General features: G+C 39.9%; 1 protein-coding gene across 3 annotated transcripts in view; it reads left to right on the top strand.

Moving 5' to 3' along the window:
• Nucleotides 1-24,447, top strand: part of LOC139636502 (myosin-10-like) — a 55,175-nt gene that overhangs the window by 10,026 nt on the left and 20,702 nt on the right. For 2 of the 3 annotated variants that reach the window (XM_071504625.1, XM_071504627.1), the window contains exons 3-16: nt 444-600; nt 10,893-10,920; nt 12,810-12,912; nt 13,365-13,394; nt 14,339-14,356; nt 18,635-18,727; nt 19,547-19,610; nt 19,888-19,986; nt 20,321-20,464; nt 21,391-21,486; nt 22,449-22,567; nt 23,123-23,275; nt 23,427-23,600; nt 23,834-24,007. In XM_071504625.1, coding sequence (XP_071360726.1) covers nt 444-600; nt 10,893-10,920; nt 12,810-12,912; nt 13,365-13,394; nt 14,339-14,356; nt 18,635-18,727; nt 19,547-19,610; nt 19,888-19,986; nt 20,321-20,464; nt 21,391-21,486; nt 22,449-22,567; nt 23,123-23,275; nt 23,427-23,600; nt 23,834-24,007 — 1,452 coding nt within the window. The remainder of the gene's footprint in view (nt 1-443; nt 601-10,892; nt 10,921-12,809; nt 12,913-13,364; nt 13,395-14,338; nt 14,357-18,634; nt 18,728-19,546; nt 19,611-19,887; nt 19,987-20,320; nt 20,465-21,390; nt 21,487-22,448; nt 22,568-23,122; nt 23,276-23,426; nt 23,601-23,833; nt 24,008-24,447) is intronic. The other variant, XM_071504626.1, reaches the window with a different exon arrangement.

Raw genomic sequence — 24,447 nt, forward strand, 5'->3', positions numbered from 1 at the left:
TGCCACACACTGTATGAGGAGGATAAGTGAGAGGAGTAAGAGTATCAACTGCGTACTGCAGAATACTAGGCAGGGTGCCAGCAACCTGCAGTGATGTACCATTTTTTGCCATGATCCATGAATTTGTGCACTAACTTGCATGACACAATGTCTTTTGAGCGAACAGGAAAACTATGAAATTAGACAGTGATATTTGATACTTGTAAACTCAAACAACCACTGTGATAGTTGAAAAATGTAAAATTGTATAATCTCTCCAGGTAGCAACATGTGTCCAATAAAATATGCACTCAGCACCATTCTCTCTAAATTCCTCGTACATCATTTTGTGCACTACAAGGACCTCCCATAATACCATAAAGTATTAACTGTCTCATAATGGTGACATTAGGGCGACTGTGTGTTGAATTAACAGTGAACCGTGTTTTCTTTTCTTTTTATAGACATACTCTGGTCTCTTCTGTGTGGTCATAAATCCCTACAAAAACCTGCCCATCTACTCAGAGAACATCATTGAGATGTACAGGGGCAAAAAGAGGCATGAAATGCCCCCTCACATCTACGCCATCTCAGAGTCTGCATACAGATGCATGCTGCAAGGTAAGTCTGAGAGTTACTGCTGCTTTCATCTACCTCAATCCACCACATTTAACGCTTAACACTTAGCATTTAACCTGACATTAAAATGTCGCTGAATGTCAGTGTACTGGTTTCAAAGTTTTTCTTAGATTATAGCCTGTTTTTAGGGTTAAGGCTTAGTCATTACACTCAGGTCGCTTCTGCTCACTATATGTTCAGATTAGGCATGATGTGATTATCACTCTTGCTGAATATGAAGCTTTATGTGTGTGTCAGTGTTACGACTTACTAGCACCTCTCTATGTGATTAGCCAATGTTACTGCCTGGTCCTCAAGAGGAACACAAACCTAATGGCACGCAGCATTTCTGTCTTCATCAAGATTGTGATTTTGTCAGTAATCTGAGGGATGCCTAGAACAGGGGCCAAAAATATGTTGAAAAAAGCGGTAGATGTTGCTTTAACATTACTTCACCTAAAAGCATTTGGTGAAGTATCTTGAGTTATAAATCTATGGAAGCACAGATGTAATTCACTGATTTTTTTAAACTCTTTTCAGGCCTACGCACAGTCAAAGCATCGATTTTGTTATATTTTCATGTCTCAGGAAATGTGACTGTTGTCATATTTGCTCTGAAGTGTTTTGTCGATCCTTTTCACTTATATGTGGCATTTTTCTGGAGTACACACTTGGAAGTGAAGATGGTTCACAGTGGATGATGTCTTCAAACATCCTTGCTTGTAGTTGGCAAGTTTCCAGGCTGTATGAGCAGTGACTGACTGGGATCAGACCAGAGAGAGCAGAGAGGGTGACCCCATTGCACTCCACAATAGGTTCTTTGTGTGATTGTGAGGGCCGACCAGTGGGGGTGGTGACAAACTGGACAGTCCCGTCAGTCCCTTTAGGCTTTGCTTTTCCCATGTTGGTACACAGAAGGAAGTTTCAGTAGTGTCAACAAGTAGCCTGATGATACCTTGGCCCTTTTTAACAAAAACTAATCAGTCATTGACAATTAAATGCATTAAATCAGAATTTTAACGTATAGCTTTCTTTGTAAACTTGAGTCTAGAGATGTTTGTTGTGATGTTGAATGATGTTGTCTCTTTGCAGTTGATGAAGTTGATGCACAGGAGAACAGTTTCAGTAGGAGCCTCGCTGTAGTTGTTGTTGAACTCTTCCAGCTCGTCATTTTGTCCAGCTAGTTTCTTGCTGTCACCACCTCCTCTTTTCTTCACACCCTCTATGCTCAACACGCTGCGTTTCTACATGGATGGTCATGGGGGCAGGGCTGGACACCCTGTCAGTTAGTGATGTTTTCATTTTGTGCATTTTCTTGTTTCTTTAATTTGAATGAAGCAATGACCTTTGCCCTCGAGCTTCTCAAACTGCTGCATGTATCTACTGTATGTCTCTGAGAACACAGTGCTGACCTGTCATTTTTAATGCACCACTACTCCAACCCATTTCTGGTCCTATCAGAATTAACAGAGTTGTGGTTGAAAAGGAGGTTTGTAGGTTGGAGATTAGTGGTGGCCAGCTGTTGTTCAGCTGTGGCCTTGAGCATTTCAGAAACCTGGTTAATATAAGTACATATCCAGCTGTATAGATGAGCGCTGGTGTTTTTTTCTCCACTTGACAGTAAAGTCATCAGTTAGCAAAGTACTGGGGCAGATAACATTAGATGTCTTCTCTGTCCCTGTTTGGGGAATTCTCAGGGTATTTGTAATTTATTTAATTTATTATTTAAGTCATTTATCAGTCAGTTATCAACGTTAACAATTTTCAGCTTATTTTATATAATTTTAGATATTGTTGCATATCATTTGGTTTGTGGTAGCTGATCAAAACAAGATGTCACCTCTGTCTCTTCTAATTGCAGTGGCCATTTTTCACACATATTCTTATGGCATAAACAGTTAATTGATAAATTGAAAAAACGATCAGCAGATAACTTGACTGTTAAAATAATCATTAGTTGCAGCCCTAGTCCAATAGAAACAAAAAGATATTAAATGGGTAACTACCAGGATACAAACTGTCTGACTGTTGATAAACTCATATCATCCCACATTACTACATGGCCCAACTCCAGTCCCTCTCATTTCAGAATGATTCGTTAAATTTCTGTGATTAATACCATACTTTTCACACTCCATGTTTAGACTCTGCAGCATCAGCTGCCATCTGAACAAGAAAGAACAGTTGAGGCAAAGCCGTACAGATGGGCGAATCATATTTACAGCTGAAGGGTGTCTGAACCTCGCAGGGGTGTGTTAATTACTGCAGCATTGCTGTGAAGCCAGTCAGTGCTCAGTTGCAAGGTTAAATGAGGTGTTACCTAACAAAGACAGGGTGTGTAAGCAGACCTCTAGAACTTGCTGCACATCTGTCAGTGATTAGAGGTCCAGATACTTTACATAATTGGCCTCACTGCTCTGCTGACGTGAACTCATTGACGTACAAGAAGCTAATTTTATCATATCTGGAAATGTGTAGTAAAGAAATGCTGATGCTTGCTCGAATGAAAACGTGTTAAAAGAACCGGTCATGTCAGCAGTTGTGATGGACTCCAAGACCGGACATACACAAGCAGCACTGCAAATGTCCCTAGGTGTTGTTGTGAAACAGGGGGTCTTTGTTTCAGTGGAAATGGAGAAAGACCCCCTTCTCGAGTCTCTCCCTGGTGTTTAATCAGGGCATTAGGTCAAGTCCAGCTAGATCTGTCTTGGCTAAGTGAAGTTTTTCCCAAAGCACAGCTCTTTGATTTCTCTCATAGCAGTGCGTTCTATCAACAATGAACAAAGTGCTCCTCACCTCACATGTCAGCACCATTAATGATATTAAGATTATGAAGAATGTGAAGTATGTTCCCTAAAGTTCTCAGTGAACTGTACAGTGTAACCTATACTGTCAGGAATGCGTGATAAAACAGGCTTGGGAATGTTTATCATGGCACAGCGTACACTCTCCACAGACACTGGCCCACCTGGCACCAATAAGGTCTATAGCAAACAGCAATGGCTTTGATGGCCTTTTGAACTGAGGCTTAATGCCAGGCTCTTTCAACCTCAAACCTCCTCCTTTGCACACCAGAGCACATTAAGCATGCAGGAAAACTAATAGTTATTATCCTAAATAGTACAAACACAGCTGGGGGTATAACTTTCACTGCTGTTCTTTTAACTGTTACTTAAAAATCCTTCTTTAAATCAGGTGACAGGTGAGTAAGAATATCAAAAGAGGACTGCAAAATACAAGTGCATCTCCTCTGCCCCTGAAATTAAAGAGCTTCGTAGTGACCTTGTGTGCATCAAGCTAATACTTGCTGACACATCTGACACAGAACCATATACAGTATTACAGAAGCACTAATTATATGTTCCATTAAAAGTAAAATCTGCCCAATAACATCAGTTTGTTTTGAAAGGATCAAACGTGGTCGATGTATCTTGTTGAGATGTAGTTAGGTCCAGTGAGATAGTGTCTTATGTCCTGTTATCATAGCCGTTCTCTGAGATTTTGAGGTTGAACCCAAGTTGACAGTTGAGCATTTGATATTTTGACGTTTTGTAATGAAATGCCTCTTCAAAGAAAGGCCACCAAATTTGTAGTTGTTGTGACTGCCAGTGTTTTTTGTTCCTCTATTGATCTTAGAAATGCTCAGATGTTCCACAATACAAATATTGTGTCAGTGTTGTGAAGAACCATGAAATTTCTGGCAGACATGCTTTATATGAGCGTTGTGCACAAAGTCTAAAGTAGATTTATTCATGCCTTTACTTCGTCTTGTTCCCCTTATGTATATTAAATACATAACCTTCAGTATGTCTTATATTCCCTTTCCCACTCAGCGATTTCCTGTCTTCTTCCTCCAGTCACCTCTCTCTGGCTGCCACACTGGCTGTCTTCACTGATTTGTTTTGCACCTGATATAGATATTAAGTGCAGACTGCCTAAATGATTTCCATCAGTTCAGTTTGCACGAATACCTTGGATAAAAATCAAAATTCTGTTGTCAGTGTTACTCAAACACAGTTAATCTCCCTATCAGATTTCATTACTTTTCCTCCCCATAAGAAACCAAACACTCTGGACCTCCACTGCATCTGTTTCCATCTGTAGAATCTCGGCTGAAGCATCAGCCTCAGTTAAGGCCACACCAGAGCTCTTTGCCATCATAGCCCTAAAAGGAATGCCTTATAATGTTTCATTACTTTGACTTATAAAACCATATTGACATATACGTCTGTGGGGATAGTCAAACTCCTTTTGACCAATAGTAAATGGTTTTCTTAAATTTGGAAGGTGAAGTAAGATGAGAGACAAGTATTGGATTGCGCCACTGAAAACATAAGTAAAGATTTTTTAATAGGCTCTAAAGACCCTTTGGCGCTGTGTAATAAGTGTAACTGCTCTGAGGTGTTAAACTAATAAACAATCACAAGCCCCTTCTGCGTTATGAGGTGGGGGCTTTTTTTCAGTGCCAGAAAAGACATTACAGACACCCAAGGGTCTTCAGAATCAGCAGTAATTCAGATTTCTGTTTTGTTGTTATAGTTTAGATTCATGGCAACAGTCCTGCTCTATCCAAGTCTGCTTAGAAGCAAATTCCATAATTGCCACAGGGGATTCTGAAACACTACTTTGTTTTAGTTGGAAAATGAAATGTATGGCAGTCTATGCATGGTCATCATGCAGCTTTCAAAGTGGTTTTTTGTCTCTTATTGGGTACTGTAGCCTTAAGCCAGTGTTGTATCATAGCTGGATAGACTGCACTGATGTTTAGATTTATTATTTAAAGATAAATGGCATCAAAAAACCATGGCAGTATCTGTTTGAAGGATGTGATATTGAAGATCAGTGGACTTTTGTAAAACTTTTTGCATGTAGAACAGTTGTTTAAAGTTAGGGTTAGGGTTGTGAGGTTTCTGTGGATTTGGGTGGTAGCTGAAGAGTTGGAGATTAACTGTGACCTAAGGGTTAGGGGTTGCCACCAAGGTTCATAGAAAACAATGATGGCAGAGCTGTGGACTCGAATCTTGAACTATATGTAACTGCATTAATTCAGGGTCAGTGGCTGTCAGTGGTGGCTGTCAGTGTTGCCTGAATTAGAGTTTTAGTCATGACTGAGTAAAAGTCCCCCCCCCCCCCCCCCCCCCCCGTTCTTTATAACCTGTATACTGTAGTTTGTCACATCCCTCAATTCACAGCATAGCACCTCCCGGTTTCAGTCTCACTACAGGTCTAATTAGCCAGGCTAATTGAAAACACCTGTGTGCGTGCGTGCGTGCGTGCGTGCGTGTGTGTGTGTGTGTGTGTGTGTGTGTGTGTGTGTGTGTGTGTGTGTGTGTGTGTGTATGTGTGTGTGTGTGTGTGTGTGTGTGTGTGTGTGTTGGTTGGTTCTTTTTAAAGAAGAATCCGCATTGTCTGCACAGTTTATTACTGATTGGTAATTAAACCTGTTTAATAGACATGTTTAACCAGGATTTGTTGTAGGTTGTTTCAGGAGAAGGGACTAAGTGAGCTTCAGACAGAGCTATATAGTGTCGAAGAGGAAATGAGGTCTTTGATATACATTTTATAGTTGAGTTTTTCTGAAAAAAACTTTATAATGTTTAGTTGATCACTTAAGTAATGTCCTAATCTACTGTCTGTACCTAAGCAAAGGTCATGAATGACGTTATAGCAGCACAAAGACAAAGATGCTTTTCCTTCTGTTAATGAGACAGCATCAGAGGACTCATGGATTTGTCATTATTACCATGAACATTCAGCTAATCTGTCCTTCTGTTTACACCATGGTGCTTTTGTGGAGGTTTCTGTCCTGCTGCGATACTTTAGTGACAGCTAGGTCAGTGTGCAGGACTGGTTTCTGAGGTGAGTGTTTGCACTTCATTCCCACTCCTAAATACAGGCATTAGCCATCGGTGGCGGACACTGGCCCAAGCCCAGCATGCCACAGCCTCACAATGAGTTCACTGTCGTGAGCTGAGATCAGCTCCCCCTCTTTCCCTCTCTCCTTACAGGGAGAAACACCACATGCAGAGCTGCTGTGTTTATGTCAAAGCCGCAAGACATCCTCAAATTTTTCACTGTCAACACTTTGTAAAAGCATTGACGCAGACCTTTTCTATCTGAGGACTAATTTTATCGACATCTGTGCAGCCTGTAGCGATTCCCTGATATCTTTTCAATCCGTAAATCTGAAACACTTTTCTTATTTCAACTTTTATACCATCTTACCATTATGATCTGACAATTTTTTTGCCGTTCAAAGGATCCAAATCAAGTATTAATAATGACATTCAAACTTCTTAGCTTTCACTTTAACTAATAATATTATATATCCTGGGGGAATCTTCACTGCCCTCAAACATAATGGAGTCATGTGAAGCTGGCAAGAGCATTACCAATCATGCGAAACCCACAAAACAGTCCTTATGACCATCAAGTAATGTTACGGAAATAACAGTCCCTGTTTGGGTAATTCTCATCTGCACAGACCCAGAGCATTCTGCCAGTAATCAGCGCTTTACAGTCTGGAGAGGCCGTTAAGGTCGCAGCCGTGCTGGTAAGTTCGTGAATGGAATTGAACAGTCTCACAATGAGTGGATCATATCTTCCCACTGTGTCTGCAGCCAGTCTGATAAGGAAGACACCAGCTTTCTGAGTGGTGTTGTGTTTGTGTGTGATTCAGATAGGGATGTGAATGTAAGGAGATGTGACAGAGGTGGTGGCTTATGGGGGATTGCATGTGTGCTGTAATGCATAGAGCAGCAGTTGACGTCATGACATAAGATATCCTGAAGGATCGGAGTAGCTTTAGTGTGTGTGCGCGTGCATGCACATGTGTGAGGTCAGTCCCTCTTGTTACAATATTTAACTGCAGGAAGTGCCTGGTCGAAGTCAGGAAACCCAGGTTGTCCATAATGAGCCATCCAGCTGTGTCCTCAGTCAGATAACCTTCCATCATTTTACCCCAAAGGAACAGAGTCAGCACTTCAGTGCGGGAAACCTTCACCTCTGGCAGAACAGACCAGCCCAGGACATGACGTGTGTGCCATGAGCTTAAATATTCACAGCATGGCTTAGAGTAGTGGTTACTAACCTCTTTTGGCACCTGACCCCTCACAATGAAGCAATGTGGCTCCACATCACAGGTCACAGCCTTCAGTTCAATCAGAGAGTGGTTTTCTTTCTTCGATTGTGTTAATTTATAGATTTTAAGAGGCCTGAGGCATCAAAAGGATCCAGAATGTCACAACAAAAGAAAAATTCATTGTTTTGTGTGACAGATTCTCCCTTTAATCCTCTTGCGACTCCTTAGATTAATTTTGGGACTCCCTGGGGGGTTTCCAACACGCAGGTTGGGAGCAGCTGGCTTAGAGTATATACACTGTGCTCCTGCATGTATCTGGAAGAGTAATCTGGAAGTCTGAATATAAAATGACTGTCCTACTTCTTCTGTCATGATGACGAGTAGATCAGGGAGCCATCAGAATAACCGTGCTGAACTAAATTAGTACAGTTATTGTCATTAGCATTCGGCAAGTGTGCTCTGCTGCTCCACATGGTGAAATGATCAGGACTCTGTCTCCAGCCACCTCAGCTCTGTGTTTTAGTCTTGTGTATCTCGTCATCTTGTTGCTGAAATGGGAGAGCAGCTTATCCACACTGAACTTTCTCTTTTCTCCTCCAACAGTTTCTAAGGAAACAATCATTTCTTTAGAATAATTTAATTTTTGTAATAGTCTGTTTGACTGCCGCAGCAGGTTGCGATGGCCCATCATTCTGAGATTGTGGGTTAATCCATTGCTTCAGAAACAAATTAAATATTAAATAATGTTCTACCTCAGATCCAAAGTAAATTCATTTGCAAGCTCTTGTTGCCTTCCAACTATTTGCCTGAGGCAATATTTGAATACATTACTAAAAAGCTGTCTTTGGATAAAAGGCTGGACTTGGCTTGTTCAGTGATACAGTTATATTTAGATTCAGAGAGGATGTGTGTTTCCCAGAGTTATTGATGGCTTACTTTTCCCAAGTCATTCTACTAATGCACCAACTTGCCAATCACCAGTCACTGGTAACTCCTTCAATTATGAAACATGCAGACTTTGCAATACAGTTACAGTATTAATGGCCTGTGAGCTCAGCCCCCTTGATGAACAGGCACTTGCTCATCAAATAGAGATCAAGGAAACTGTCTTAGCTGGAATGGAATGACGGTAGATGCACAATTAATCTGAAACTGTCAAGCCAGTCATGTGTTTTGATGAGCCTCCGAACCTGTTTACAGAGACAACCTGCAAGTATAATGTAGCTGTTTTTTGTATTTGAGGAAAAAGCCTTATGATTTTATTAAATCTTGTGGTGGTATCATTATAATCAAAGATTTAAGATGATACTGGGATTTCATTTAAACAAAGTCTTATTTCCATTTAAACATATTGTGAAATTGAAGTCAGTTCATTTAAAATGTTGATGTGCAATGCAGCTGTTTCGAAAGATGGAATAGTCTTCATAGATCTCAGTTTTCACTCAGTCATAACATAACTGCTGTTCGTATTGAATGAATTGTACACGGGGCCAGAGTTTTAGCTCTGAATGAACAGTGCAGCATCGAGTCATTGCACTGCAGAGAGTCTGATGACTTCTATCTAATCTTTGGACTTCTTGCTGCTCAGCCAGCCATGTGACAGGACAGGAGGCCTGATTCCTTGGGGTGGGGGGGCATTGATGGGAGGACAAAGAACTGTTTCCTATGACATCAGCACCACTATTTTCCCCCATAGGGCCTTTAGATGACTATGAAATGCTTCACTCCGAATTCACAAGGATACCCCAAAGGTTTATGGAGACACATTAGATATCATATTTTATTGCCACATGACCACAGTGCAAATTGGCCTCAGCACAGCGTGCATTAACATTTTCAGGATCACCGTTTGTGTCGTTATACTATAAGTGGTTTTGCTAATCAATCTTTGTAGATCCTTCGTTCTAATACTACATCCTGAATATCCTAAACAAACGACAAAAGGACAGTTTAGGTTTTATTAACTTCATTCAAATGTGGTCAACAGACTTTCTGCCCAGAATTGTTCATGTTGGACATCAGAGGACATTTGAATGTTCCTATTTTTGTAGATGGACACCGTCGGTCTAACTGTGTGTAATGGAGCTGAAAGCTGAAAGTTGATCCATATGGGCCCTGCCTTTTACGGTTAGGGTTAAGGTTATGGTTCAATAATGACAATAGAAGTGACCTTCATTCAGATTTAACACCCAAAGAGTGGATTTACCAAGAATTATAATACAAAGAGGAAAGAGGGGTAGAGGACAGTGTATTAACAGAACAGTAGATGAGAAGCCTGTATTGTAACCGTACTATAAACATAATAGTGCAGACATGTCAAATTTGATCAGCCACTCTGTCATGGAAGGGATGAAAATAAGACGATAGTTGTTTCTATCAACTGAAGAAAAGTTATCGTGACCTGCTGCTTCTGTCGTGTCTGTGCTGATCACGTGTGCGTCAGGGAGCACGTGCATTCTGTCGAACATTAAATTAATCGTGTTAACTTATGAAAATGAAATTACAGACTGAGTTACAGACAGACTGTTGAGACTAGTCAAACAACTCATCCTATTAAATCATTCAAAGCAGACCAAATGGTCTAGCATTCATTCTTGATAATACCCACCAATACCTGTCTTTACTACTTTATGCTCCAGTTCATGCTCCAGAGTTAATAGGTGCTTCAAAGATTTTTTTTCCTAAATTATGGAATCTGTACTTAAGCTTTATAAAATCAGGGATTACTGGCTAGAGAGCAAGTCTCATAGTTATTCTTACAGTCAGCACCCTCTGTTTACCCTCTGTTTACCCTCTGTTTACCCTCTGTTTACCCGTATATGGCTGACATTACTGTTGCCTTATCTCTCCTGTGCAGTGATTGGACTTCACAGTGCTGCTTTTCTGCATTTGTGACATTGCATCCAAGGAAATACCTGTGGTGAAATGCTGTGATGCCTGAGCCTACTGAAAATATGCCCTTTTTCCTATGCTGATAAAAACCAGTCTCAGGCTGTGAAAAATGTGGTAATTTAAAACATTTGATGGCAAGCTCACACGCACACACCAAGCTTGACTTTGACTTTCAAATCCACAACCTGCTGATAAGAGTTTACTTTTAGCACTGTGTTTTGGTGATGGGGTTGTCACTCAGAACCTTGTGACAGCAGAGTAGAGACTGAATCACAGACAGACTGCTGAGGTTTTACTTTTTCTGCTCTTCTTCTCCCCACAGATCGAGAGGACCAATCTATTCTTTGCACGTGAGTATACAGGCTTATTCCACTACTGCATGACTTTAAATCAGTTAAATTAAACAATCCTATATTTATTAACTGGTATTTCCGCACCTGAGGCCTTGATAGTTATTTTAAGCTGTGTTTCTCAGTGACACTGACCAGACCACCACTACATGAACGAAAAGTGTGAAATGTGGGGTCTGAGAAATGCCTGACATTTCTGCAGCAAAGGCCTCTGGCGTCTTTTCTATGACAAGTGTCTACAGATGACAGGAATGTCGCCACAGAAAATGTCAGAGATGGTATCAAGACATAAGCCATGCAATAACCTTGTTCCCTATTATATCTGAATAGGCAAGTATTAGTGTTATTTTGCTCTTTCAATATCCAGCACATACAATGGAAAAACCTTGTGTAGCACATCTTACGAAAGGTCGAACTTGAGCCAAAAATAAACATGTAAATCTAATTAATTTGACCTCAACTCGTGTAACCTAATCCTTAACAGCGATGTGGAACTGACATTGTTTGCTTCTTTTATGTTGTCTTCACTGAGCGACACACTAACAGGCAATTTCACATTTGTTGTTGCTGTAACGTGACAGTGAGGCAGCTGCATTTTACAAAATGGGCAAACAGCCTTACCATTATCCACAATTTTCCATTAATAGTATCAAATCCAAAAAGCTTCAACACAATTCTCAGATGGTTCGGTGTCATAATTATTCATTCAGCAAGGCACTCTGCAAGGAGAATGGCAATAACCTAGATTACTGAGGGGAATGGGACATGCAGTAGAGTGACAGTACTTTTTATGAGCACTCCCCACAGGAGGGCAAGACGGTGACTGTTGAAGTTCATCTTTGACCATGAGATTCTCTTTAAGTACCAAAAAGTGGATCTTTGAGTTCACATTTATTTGTGACACATCTGTGAATTTTTTTTCCATTTTTGAATGACCCCTAACATTCTGTCAAAACTTGAAGTAACACGTCTTACAGTCAGTGAAAATATATTATTAGGTTCATTAGCATTAATTACATGGTTATTCTGTTGGACTGAATTGTGTTGCTGTTGGGTTGCACAAAAGAAAGATTATGTACTTTATCAAGAGCTTTTGCACTGAGAAGCACAAACTGATTGCAAACTAGTATGGAAACACTAAATATGGAAACATTAACAAAGTATAGAAGCCTCACAAGACATGATTAAGTCAGCGCTCCCTGTTTCAATGGCTTGTCTTCTGTAATGGGGGAGCTGAGGAATGTAACACCCAGCAATCCAAGGCCAACAACAGAGACATTGACGCAATCTGTCCATGATTACCCTCTGTGTACAGTAGCCAGTGAGACTGACAGCACTTAACACACTGCTCAGTGTTTACTCTGAGCCACATCACACTCGCTCAGTCCGAAAGCAAAACAATATTTTGTGCATAGTTGGTGTATGCAAATATGCACTTACTGTAAAACCACAGGTATGCTCTAAATCTAAACTACTCCTCAAAGTTTTCACATGGTTTGGAGGACTTGAGAAGATTTCCTTCTTGTTTGTCTATGCCATGACCACTGTATGACAGACCAGTGAAAAGCAGGCTGAACATCCACACGCCCACAACCACAGGCCTAAACTGAAACTTGAAATATATATACATGTATCTTCAGATATGCACTAGTGTTGGTTTTGAGCTTATGTTTTGTTTGTTTGTTTTTTTGAAGAGGGCAGGGTTTATGTTCTGTCCTCACTCGTGACCACCTACAGATCTGTAAAGCTAAAGGAAGACAGTATATCATTCATCCAAGATCACCTAGCGGCTCAGGTATAGATATAAAGGGTTAATTCTAAACAGTTCAGTGTTTTACTACTCTGAAGATGTCTGTTTTTTGCGTGTATCGTCTTCTTTTTTCTCGCAGAGGTGAGTCAGGAGCTGGCAAGACTGAAAACACAAAAAAGGTCATTCAGTACCTGGCACATGTTGCCTCCTCCCACAAAGGAAGAAAAGACCACAACATTCCTGTGAGTATTCGCCTTATAAATTACTCTAATTTAGGCTAGCTGTGCCTGCTTTAAGCCATAACCTAAACATCCCATAAAAATGTGTTGAAATACTAATGTTAATGCGTGGTTTGTGTGAAAAATAAATTACTACTTATATGCCCTTTCATACATTTTGAGTATGCTTCTACAACTCCTTAAGACCAGGTAATTCTTTTAATGCTATAGAGATAAAAATTTACGTGTGCATCATCAGAACGGCGCATACGGAGTAACAATCATTAGAAATAACTAATGAGCAGGTGGGACTGTTGTGGGCTTCAGTGAGATTATAGTAAAGCCATAAGTGACTGAGATGTTCTGACAATTACAAATAGTACATGTATAGGTACAGATGCCAAAACCTGTAGCAGGCAACATGACCTCTGTTCACACAATCTAACAATTTGCATTTGTTTATCTGTAACAAACAGCCAGAATCTCCCAAACCAGTGAAACTGCAGGCAAGTCTTTACGCTTTTTTCATACACCATGTTCATGTGCATGCTAAACTAACATTTTCCTCTCAAATAAACCCATTTCTCTATAACTTGGGCTCATAATATATCCGTTAAACATAAGCCCACTAAGGTGATTCTGAAGAGGTTTCATCAGTGATTCCAAGGATGTTAGTGATTACACTTCACAGTTAAAAATGCCTGAAAAATAAAAATGCATGTTCAGCATTTACTTTTATCTCTCTCTGCCAGGCTCAAAATGCAGTTGTAAGTAAATTTTAAAACTGGCATGATTATTCAGATTCTCTTGTGTTATATGTTGATGTGCCATACTGTAAATTTGCTTGCCGTTATTGGGATTCACATTCAATGAAATATAATCACGTGCATGTGTATTTTTTGCTGTTGTAGCAGTCTTGGATGTCATGTTGTGCTGAATGAAGCAAAGTCATAAAATGCTTATTGTGCTCAGTACAGTAAAGTGTTATCTGATCTGTGTTTTGGACTGTTAAGATAAAGCTGCTGACCACAACTGTCTTGCTTAAAAGCGTCAGATGAAATTATCTATATGAAGCAAGTTTATGTTCGAAGTTTATCTGCAGTACCGAAGTGATTCTCTGTCCTGGCCACTAGGACCCAGAGCCCTGCTGGTAGTTTTTGCAGCCATCTAACCGGTGACTGATTTATACCTGAGATGCAATTAACTGTGCGTTAACCTAGAACACCAGCAGTAATCTGGGCACTGAGGGCCAGGATTACAGACCACTGAGGTATTATAATAACACCTGTTGCTAATTCCATTTACAGAGTGCTGTAGGTTGTGCTTAGATTCTGACGTAATGCATTATTTCAGAAATGTTCTGCATAAACTGCAGGTTCACTTGTATCCATGACATTAATGCAGTTTATTATTTTCCATAATAACAATTGAATCTCCCCATATCCTACAGAGTGGACCCCTGTTTTATGTGAGTAGTATGTAGTTTCTCACCTATCTCACCTCACTTACAATATCAAAGGGGTACTTGACCCACTCTGTTGCCACCTACTCTTTATAGCAGATTATTAACTCTTTAATATTGCCTGAAGTTGGGTTGTAGAGGCTTTCCATCCACTTTAAGGCACCAGCTGTAGTTTTGCCTTAACTTTTGCATTGCATGGTCTGTACTTTCTGTCCTGACTAATTTGATAAGAGCTGCTTTTTCAGATATTTAACATTTATATTACAATGTGAGGACATCTCCTCTATTTTGGAAATGATCATTGCTTTAACCTTCCTTTAATAAACTAATGGTCACCATGAAGCTGATAGATCCCATGCCACTTATTTGCCTGTAAAGCAGTAGCGTGCCAGTTAAAGCTAAAAATAGACACCAGTAAGAACAACACTGAATTGAATTGAAGCGATATCTCCCTTTACATCTGATCTCAGAACAGCGTTCTGTCCCACAAAGGACCTGATACCTGTTTGCATTCATGTAATTTCCTGCCCACTTGTGTCGGCAGCAGGGTATCGTCCCTGCAAGCTAGCTTGCCTTGCCCTGTCCCTTTGACAAAGGCTGGGATCTTTGACTGATGATGAGCTACAGCCAAAGTGTGCTAGGCAAGCTGTCCATGGCTCAGCTTCTACTGTTCTGAGATCAGTTGTGATATTACACGCATCTTACGCTTGTGGAGACGTGTGTGGGAACTAAACCTGTGTGTGTAGTGGGAGGGATGAAGAGAGAGAGAGAGAGAGAGAGAGAGAGAGACAGACAGACAGACAGACAGACAGACAGACTATAGACAGACAGAGAGAGAGAGAGAGAGAGAGAGAGAGAGAGAGAGAGAGAGAGCAGTGAGGCTGGTGACCGGAGCAGCAGAGAGTTAGCTGTGAACGTAGCAGTGTGATGGGGGGGTAATTGGCTGCTCAGTTCTGCTTGTCTAACTACAAAGGTCACTGCATGCCACTGCTCTAAAATGAAATAAGTTGCATATACATATATAGTATTTTCCATTCTGTTTCCCATGTAAGAACCCCCTGTTTGCATGATGTGACTAAGATTTTCAGTTAAGTTCCTGGTGCGCTCAAACAGTGTCAATGTGTCACTTGTCATTTGGGAGGAATTGTGAGAAATGCGTGTCTAAATTTCACAACACAACTCAATTATTTGCTGTATTAATTATTTTTTGTCACCAAATATTGTAATTGAAATTTCTCTAACTCAGTCAAGATGTGTATGTTCAAATATAATCATGACATTCAAATGGAAGTTTTTATTTATATATTTATATAACAACTGCATAGTTGGCCAGTTATAGTACAATTACTCTTAAGTTAAGTCTGACATGATATTGGACGGACCCCAATTAACTTAACCCTGTTGACAGGTGCGTACCGTAGCTACCTTAACTTGAGCTTCACAGACTGACACCAAATACCCGAGGTCTGAATTCAGAGCTTTTATGGTGAAAAGCTTAAAACAGTGATGTGACTCACTCCCTTCCCTACTATATGAATCCCATGCTACTGACGAGCTACCTCTCTGAAATAAACGTGACACGATCATACAGATCATTTTGTCTATAAAGTGACAAGTCTCTTAAACCTAAAAAATGTCATAGATGTTGTTCTTTAATCCAACCATTTTATTAACAATAGTACAGAGATGTTATTAACCAGGCTACAGCCAGAATTTCTCTGTTGTTGTTTTGGCAACTCACAAAATTGATGTTAATAAACTACAGCTCAGTAAAATTGCCCCAACACAATTATAGACAGTGAAATCAACAGCTGCTGGTTTAAACTTTCACTTGAACTAGAGTCTGTTCATACTGTGAAGGAGGATTTTGCATATTCAATCATCAGGCTTTTTATTCTCAATTACCCTCCTGTGAATGAAGCTAGATAATAGTTACATTACCATGTTTGTGCTAAATATAATTGGAGGGGTTCACTGGTTTTCAAGCAGGCTCATCTTAATCACTAGATCCAGTGTCCGATGCAGAACCTCTTAAACTTTAAGTTGGAATCAGCCTAAAAAGACTCTGGTGGCCCAGATGTGTTTTACATATTGTCTTGTTTCTGTCCAAAATTAAACACTTTGTGCCATTTCCCGTGAAATGCTCTCATTTTCTTGCTGGTGAAAACAGCGACTTGTAATATCTCTCAGGCCTCGTGACCTCTGGAGCAGATGTTGAGCTGTGAAAAAACATCCACAACTGGCCTCTGCCTCAGAAGATTTAGTGTGACAGTTTTGACTGATCCTCTTTAGCTTCGCTCAGTCTGTCCTAAAATACTGCTCTGTGCCTGCCAAACACACAAACTTGTAGCTGTGACCTGTAAAAAGTTTTCATAAATGCAAAAAAAAATGCTTGAAGGAGATGATTAGGATTCTTTTTTTAGCTTCAAAAGCTTTAGGATATTTGTCGCGTTGACTGATAATTAGTCAGGTTGGGTATATTTTATCACAGTTACTCAGCCATTGGCCATTTCAAGTGGAGGAGCCAGCTCTCTTGGCTGTCAGATGTCTGACATACTCATTTTGCAGTAGGAATGTGGGTCAAACTTCTAATGCTGCTAAATTGGACCCCCCCCCGGTGTTTGTAATCTGCTCTTTGTTTTTATGTGGGCACAGCAGACCACACAGATGAGTAGAGGTTGCCAATGAACAATTTTAACTACCAAGTTGCACCACAGGCCTGTGTTTATGTAGAAACAAAGGCTTTTGGTTTAAATCCTCTGGCCTCTGTGGGCTCTGCCGCTGCTCTGAGACCTGGAAAAGGACCAGGTTTATCCAGTTCAGCTCTGCTTCATTCCAGCTGCTCAGAAACTCAATTAAAAGCAGCCCATCATGCTCTCCAGCCAAAGATCACATTACATGTCTCACATCACTAAGCACAATGCTGATTCCTCAATTCCCTTTTGTGGAAAATGGCCTCTTCAAACCCTTCAGTGTGTGCTCCATTTTTGACGTAATGGGAAAATATTTCACAAAGCCACAAGAAGAGGAATAACAGTGTAGAAAAAATTATTTTTCTCTCAGTCATTTTGGTTTCTCTGGTCATGACAAAGTTCACAATGTGGCTCAGATGGAAACATCGTGGGCCACCTGTCCAAACATCTGTACAAGTCGTTTGTTTATTCAGCCTCTCAAAGTGTCCAGTCTCCCAAAAAAAAAAAAAAAAAAAACCCAAAGTGTTTCTGTTGTGTGTTGCAGACACATTTGTCCTGACATGACAGAGTGCTTGTCTGGCTTTTGTCCCAGTAAAAAGTTTCCCCAGAATTTTTTTCTCTATCACTATCAAGCACCGTGACACATCATAGTCCTCCGTCAACCAGAGCAGGGCTTAGATCAGCTTTGATTTTCTTTGCAGTTTAAACTTCTGCAAATGGAATTAACCAGGTTGAAGAAGGGTTGAGATGTTGACATTTTCTGCATTTTCATTCAAATGATCAAACAAAGGGTTGCAACTGTATTATTCTCTCTCAAAATCTATCACATAACAAAGTGAAAAAAGCCATGTGAATTGTCAAATTGCTGGTTTTGTTGAAACAACAGTCCAAAACCCAAATATGTTTCATTTACAATGTTATAAAACAGAAAAGTCGCAAAATTTCACACTTTTATAAGCTGGAAATGTTTTTGCATTTTTGCTTGAGAGATATTTGTTTTGAAAATCATTTTTTGTAAAATTACTTATCCTCAGAGCACTGATCAGATGAATTCAGAACTTTAACTGATCTATAAACAAGGTTTTAAAATTATTTTGATAATTGAGAAGTGATTTTTTTTTTTCATCAAACTTTTATTAACTGGAGCAGGTGTTATTTTCTCACTTAAAATAATTTCTATTTATACTGGAGGTTAAATGTTGGGGTCACATTGTCCCAAACTTCAAATTCAGCTGCAGATGAGAAAACAGTATCATTACTTAATTTGAGTCTGTGGACACCTGCAGAACAACTCAATCAAAACCAACCACTGTACCTTGAACACCATCATACAAAAAACACAAACTTGAATATTATCAAAGTGTTTACTTCATTTACTTTATTCATATTAGTCTAGTTATTTCCATACACTATCTCTTTCTGCATGCCTGAATTATGAAATCTATTTTCTTAGGTTTTTCTGTATAAAATACTTGACAATTCTTCAGATGTCTTTGTCTTTGTCTTTGCATGTTTGTGGTTTTCACAGTTAATTTGTGTTATCTTTCATGTGGTGACAACAGGCTGCTCTAATATCCCTCTGTTTTTATAGGGTGAGTTGGAACGTCAGCTTTTACAAGCCAACCCCATCCTTGAATCTTTTGGGAACGCTAAGACAGTGAAAAATGACAACTCGTCACGATTTGTAAGTACAGAAAAATCATATTCATGAAGTGGATGCTCTGTTCTCCAATTGGTGTCTTAAAATGTCTACTGCAGTGTATGTGATTGTTAGTGATTGTGATAGCCTCCGCGTGTCTCAGCACCACCATGACTCAGCTTTATTTGGCACCTGGGTCTTTTTTTTTTTTTTTTTTTTAGAATAAGGTAAAACAGATCGAAAGTAATTGAATTCTTCTACTTTTCCTGTAAGCAGTTACGTGGGCCATAAAGCCAGAGACAGACGGCTGCTAGTCAGTAATAATGCCCTTGATATACTGGAGCCTTTCAGACTGGAGGCAACTCCACTCAGCAGACTTCTCAATAGTGACATAGGACTATAGGGACATGAGTAAAGCCTTGGCTTAAGTGTTCTGTGGCGAATTAATCAGAGAAATTCATTGGAAAATTTTCTCTAATTATCAAGTCACTGCATTGCTTTATTACATCTTGGCCAGGTGAAAGCTTTATCTGCACGGGCCCTGGCTACATTGGACAGTAAAAATTGCCTCCAATTGTCATCATCGAGAACTCAGAAGCAGATCTGTTGTTTATTATTTCATGACTCATTATCTGTATCCAAAAATACTAACAGCAGAATGTACTTAGTGAGAATTAAGGACACAAAACAAACATTATTTTAATGATTTGTACCTTATGAAATATAATGATCTGTATCACTGTACTTATTAATGGAGGAGTGGCCTCAGTGTGTGTTACATAAATGTCATTATATTGGAGATTCATTTCTGTATATCTTGTCTTATGCACTTCCTTAACATTTATTTTGTGTTAATCTCTGCAGGGGAAATTTATCCGGATCAACTTTGATGTCACCGGATACATTGTTGGAGCCAATATTGAAACCTGTATCCTGTTGTAAAATGATTTAGTAGCACATTTCATTGTCATTTTAGGTAATGTATTTATAAAGAGGCTAGCCAGGAGTGTTTATTGAAAGCACACACAAAAATGAATCCAGTAGAAATGCCATAGAAATTTGTTACCAATTTTGAAGCAGAGGATTATTTTATTTATTTATTTTAAAACCTGCTACACAGCAAAGTGTCACATGTATAAAAGAAATTAGATTTCGTCAGACTGACTCAGCAAATGGATTTTATTTCCTTGACCAGTCTGTGTCAGACTTATTGGAGAAATCCAGAGCTATTCGTCAAGCCAAAGATGAGCGCACCTTCCACATTTTCTACCAGCTGCTGGCTGGAGCTGGAGAGCACCTAAAATGTGAGTAAACTGAACTTGAAGGACTAATATACCAGATACAGTAGGTACTTCTACTGTGATCTGTCTGTCATAAGTTTAGACTGCAGATTGTTTTGGCAGTGCTGCTGTATGTCCAAGGCAAATATATAATTTATAGCATTATACTCTACGTATTAATTTCCAACACTTAAAATGTCATGTAAATCTGTCACTTCCTCTTATAAGGAATCTTTTACAGTATATTTAATATGATGAATAACTGTGCAATTCTGTTATTTGGGGGTTTTTGTATCTACAGCACTAAAAAAGTTACATCTTCATCGTCCAAATGTTTTTCCCATCTTTCTGTCCACAGCGGACCTGCTTTTGGAAGGATTCAACAGTTACCGTTTCCTGTCCAACGGTAACATCCCGATCCCGGGACAGCAGGATAAAGACAACTTCCATGAGACCATGGAGGCGATGCACATCATGAGCTTCGCCCACGAGGAGATTCTGGGTATGCTTTCTTTAACACCAGCACAAAACACACAGAAAGATGAGTTTCTCAAGGCTGCGGCCATGTCCTGCCTGGAGTATACCCCTCTGAGATCATTGGAACATGGAGTTAAGGCAAAGACCACACTCTTTGGTGTGATAAATAATCTCCACAAAAGGCTTTTATGCTTTTTAGAAATGATTCCGCCTTAAATTCATAGTGACACAACAGTTCTACTCACTTCAATTCTGTAATGTCACATATTTCCAAGTGAACAGAATATGTGGGCAGTGTGTTGTTTGAAATCATTGACAATTGGTTGATTGAGCTGTAGAGGACCGTTGGCTTCCATCCACACTAGAGACAAGGTAGAAGTTGGAGAACAACTATTTACTCTTGGAATTGTAAACTCTCACCTCCACCTGTGATATTGCTCAGCTAGCTGCTTTATCCCAGATGCTAATGGTCAAGTATGGTTTAATATGACAGATGAGAGTTAGTCACCTCAAATAACTTGCAGGAATTTATGTGTATTTAAATAATCAATACACTAATGAGCAGGATGTGCCATTAGAAATATGTTAACATTTAACTGGAAGACAAAAGAGAGGGATTTTGATGTATTGAAAAAAACTTTAATTATGATTTTTGACACATTTGGTATAAGAGATAACAGAACAGTTGACACAGGGACGCTGGATTAAAACTTGGAAAATGTATTTTTTACTATTTTGTTTTTTATTACTTTGACATCTTCTCCTAAAATGTAAGAAATTAGTCATTGATAATTTCCGCTGAAATTAACATTTAATCGATGTTTTCTCTGAATGCCTTTACGACCATGAAACTATGTTATGTTTTGTCAGTTTGCTTAAACGCAGTCATGTGAAGCAAACGTGATGTCTTGCTGTAGTAATTTTATTTTCTCTGGATTCTTTTACTCGTAGCCATGTTGAAGGTCGTGTCCTCTGTGCTTCAGTTTGGTAACATTGTCTTCAAGAAGGAGAGGAACACCGACCAAGCCTCTATGCCTGATAACACTGGTAGATATCTCTCTCTCTCTAACACACACACACACACACACACACACACACACACTGCAGTCCTTTTACATCTGCTTCACAACCTCGTAGCCTCGAGCTCACAGGTCAAGACACTCTCCTCCTCCTTTTCCTCTTCCCATATATACTTCAGCTCCTGTCCTCCCCTTTTTCCTACCTCCCTCACACTGAGCACCTCATCCACTGAACAGAGGAACCAGTGATTTACGTCTGTTCTCTCCCCGAGCCTTGTCATCCTGCCATTAAGCCACATCATTATGAGGATTTACTCCTGAAGGAAATGGGGCACAGCCTTCCAGTTCCTCCACATGTGGCATTGCATATTTGGCACTTAAAGAGGAGAGACTGGGAGAGAGGATGAACCTAATGCCAGTGATGCAGCTCGGCCAGATATTCCCAAATGTGACAAGCAGAACCCAGGACTGAAGCAGATGTTTTTGTATTAGTGAGACTTGGCTGATCGGGACCGGATCCTGCTTTTTCTGCTTTTCCACAGCCTCCAGCCATGTAAAATATGACAGTTTCCCCGTTACATTTCACATGAAAACTAAACATATTGGAAAGATTTGTGGTAAATCTCAATATTATTCAGCAATAGGCAAATGGCAGAGTTTGATAGACACTTCACTTATTATACTTCTGTTTCTATGGCTTTGAAGGAGGTTTGAAGGAATATCTGTCAAATGACGTTACTGACAAAATAACACTGGGAAAGATCCTCATCTCTATCAAATCATTCTTGAAAGATAAACCATAGTTTCCACACACAACAGTCATTTCTGTTTTTCTGTCTTCTGTTTTGTGTTGACAAAAAAAAAAAAAGAATTAACATACAGGTGTCAGTCAGGTGTAGAGTTATAAATCTCCAAATGTGGCCTCCTTTTTATTGTGATTTTAATTAATGTTTCTTCCCTTTGTGTGTTTTTTCCATCTCCATTGCCCAGCTGCTCAGAAGCTGTGTCACTTGCTGGGTATGAATGTAATGGAGTTTACCAGAGCTATCCTGTCACCAAGGATCAAAGTGGGAAGAGACTATGTCCAGAAAGCCCAGACTAAAGAGCAGGTCCGTTGGATGTTTTTTCTTTTTTTTACAGACTAACATGGTGTGTATCTTCCTTTGTTGTTAACTGAGCTCCTCAGTGACACTAATAATGATCTTTTGTATGCCAAAACAGTGAAGATGTGCTGTGAAGCTTGCTTTGTCATTGTTATATATTGTGAAAGCACTCCAAACCACATCATGTGTTTATGAATCATTCATTGGCACATAAAGTGCAGTACTCTTGCAGACTTCTGATCATAATGGCCGGTGCTTTTGTTTGAGATATTAATGAAAGTCTGACTCAGAAAAGATATGGAACATTAACAATACACAGACTCGCCAAGATGTACAAGTCTATTTGTCCACTGTAGAATAGATATAACTGTAAGGATCTGGTCATACTTATACTGATTTAAGGCCCCACATGCTTAGACCCAGTCTCTACCTGTTAAGCACACACACATTTTTATTTTCTTTCCTTCTCACACTTCGGTCATATAATTTCTCTCTTCTTTCATCGTCTCACCACTTTTTTCTCCCCCTTCATCTCCTGCCCTGCCTCCCTCCACCCTCCAGGCTGACTTTGCTGTCGAGGCCCTGGCTAAAGCAACATATGAGCGTCTGTTCCGTTGGCTGGTCCATCGCATCAACAAAGCTCTGGACAGAACCAAACGACAGGGAGCCTCCTTCATCGGCATCCTTGACATTGCTGGTTTTGAGATTTTCCAGGTTTGGCTTAAAATATTTTTCTAATCTTTAAAGAAGATTGTTTGTTGTTGTTGTCATAAGCTATCTTCATTTGATGTTTTTGATGGACTTGTCATTCAAGCACATTTTCAATGAAAGCATTGATCTTCCTTGTATGTCTCCCCCATGACAGTTGAACTCGTTTGAGCAGCTGTGTATCAACTACACCAATGAGAAGCTGCAGCAGCTCTTCAACCACACCATGTTCATCCTGGAGCAGGAGGAGTACCAGAGAGAGGGCATCGAGTGGAGCTTCATTGACTTCGGCCTGGATCTGCAGCCCTGCATCGACCTCATTGAGAGGCCGGTCAGTCTGAATCATCACCTAGTAACTGAATCAACGAGTTATTTCACTGTGTTTACAAGCAATTCTGCAGCAAAACAATACTCACTTAACATTTGTTTTTCAACTTTCTCTTCTTAATATGTAAAGGAAAAACTATATCTGCAGCTAGAAAAGTTATTGTTGGAGTAGGACGGCCCACCTTTATTGGTCACTCTTGCTGAAGTCTATAATTCTGTCCTGTGTTGTTCCTTCAGGCAAACCCTCCAGGAGTGTTAGCTCTGCTGGATGAAGAGTGCTGGTTCCCCAAGGCCACAGATAAGACCTTTGTAGACAAGCTGATCCAGGAGCAGGGTACACACACCAAGTTCCAGAAGCCCCGTCAGCTCAAAGATAAGGCTGACTTCTGCATCATCCACTACGCCGGCAGGGTACGCACGTTTAATCTCTTTAAATATCACACTCAGCAGGTTTCTGGAACAGCTTAACTGAACATAGACTGCTGTGTATGCTTGCTTCTTTTCAAACCCGGAAGTCTACTCTTTACAGATTTTGAAGGGGAAAAAAAAAAATTGTGGCTTTCTTAAGAAATTACAGTTGAACAAAACTCTAATTTTATGGAGGTTGTTTGTAGAGCATAGGTCGGGCTCTCTTCTATAAAAACACTCACCAACACAGAGAGCTGTTACAACTGATGCTGTCATGTTTTTATGCACTTGGACTTTCAGTTGCTTCACTTTATCATAAACTGGGATGTCAACACATGCCCCATAGTTAAGGCACTAATTCAGTTCCTGGAAAGCTGGCACATATATGTGATAGATATAACTCGCCCACTTTCTTAGTACTTAAGTTCTGTGTTGCACCAGGG

Source organism: Trachinotus anak, unplaced genomic scaffold (genome assembly GCF_046630095.1).
Source record: "Trachinotus anak isolate AG129_WGS33_773 ecotype Australia unplaced genomic scaffold, CSIRO_AGI_Tana_v1 ptg000019l, whole genome shotgun sequence".
Classification (NCBI taxonomy): Eukaryota; Metazoa; Chordata; class Actinopteri; order Carangiformes; family Carangidae; genus Trachinotus; species Trachinotus anak.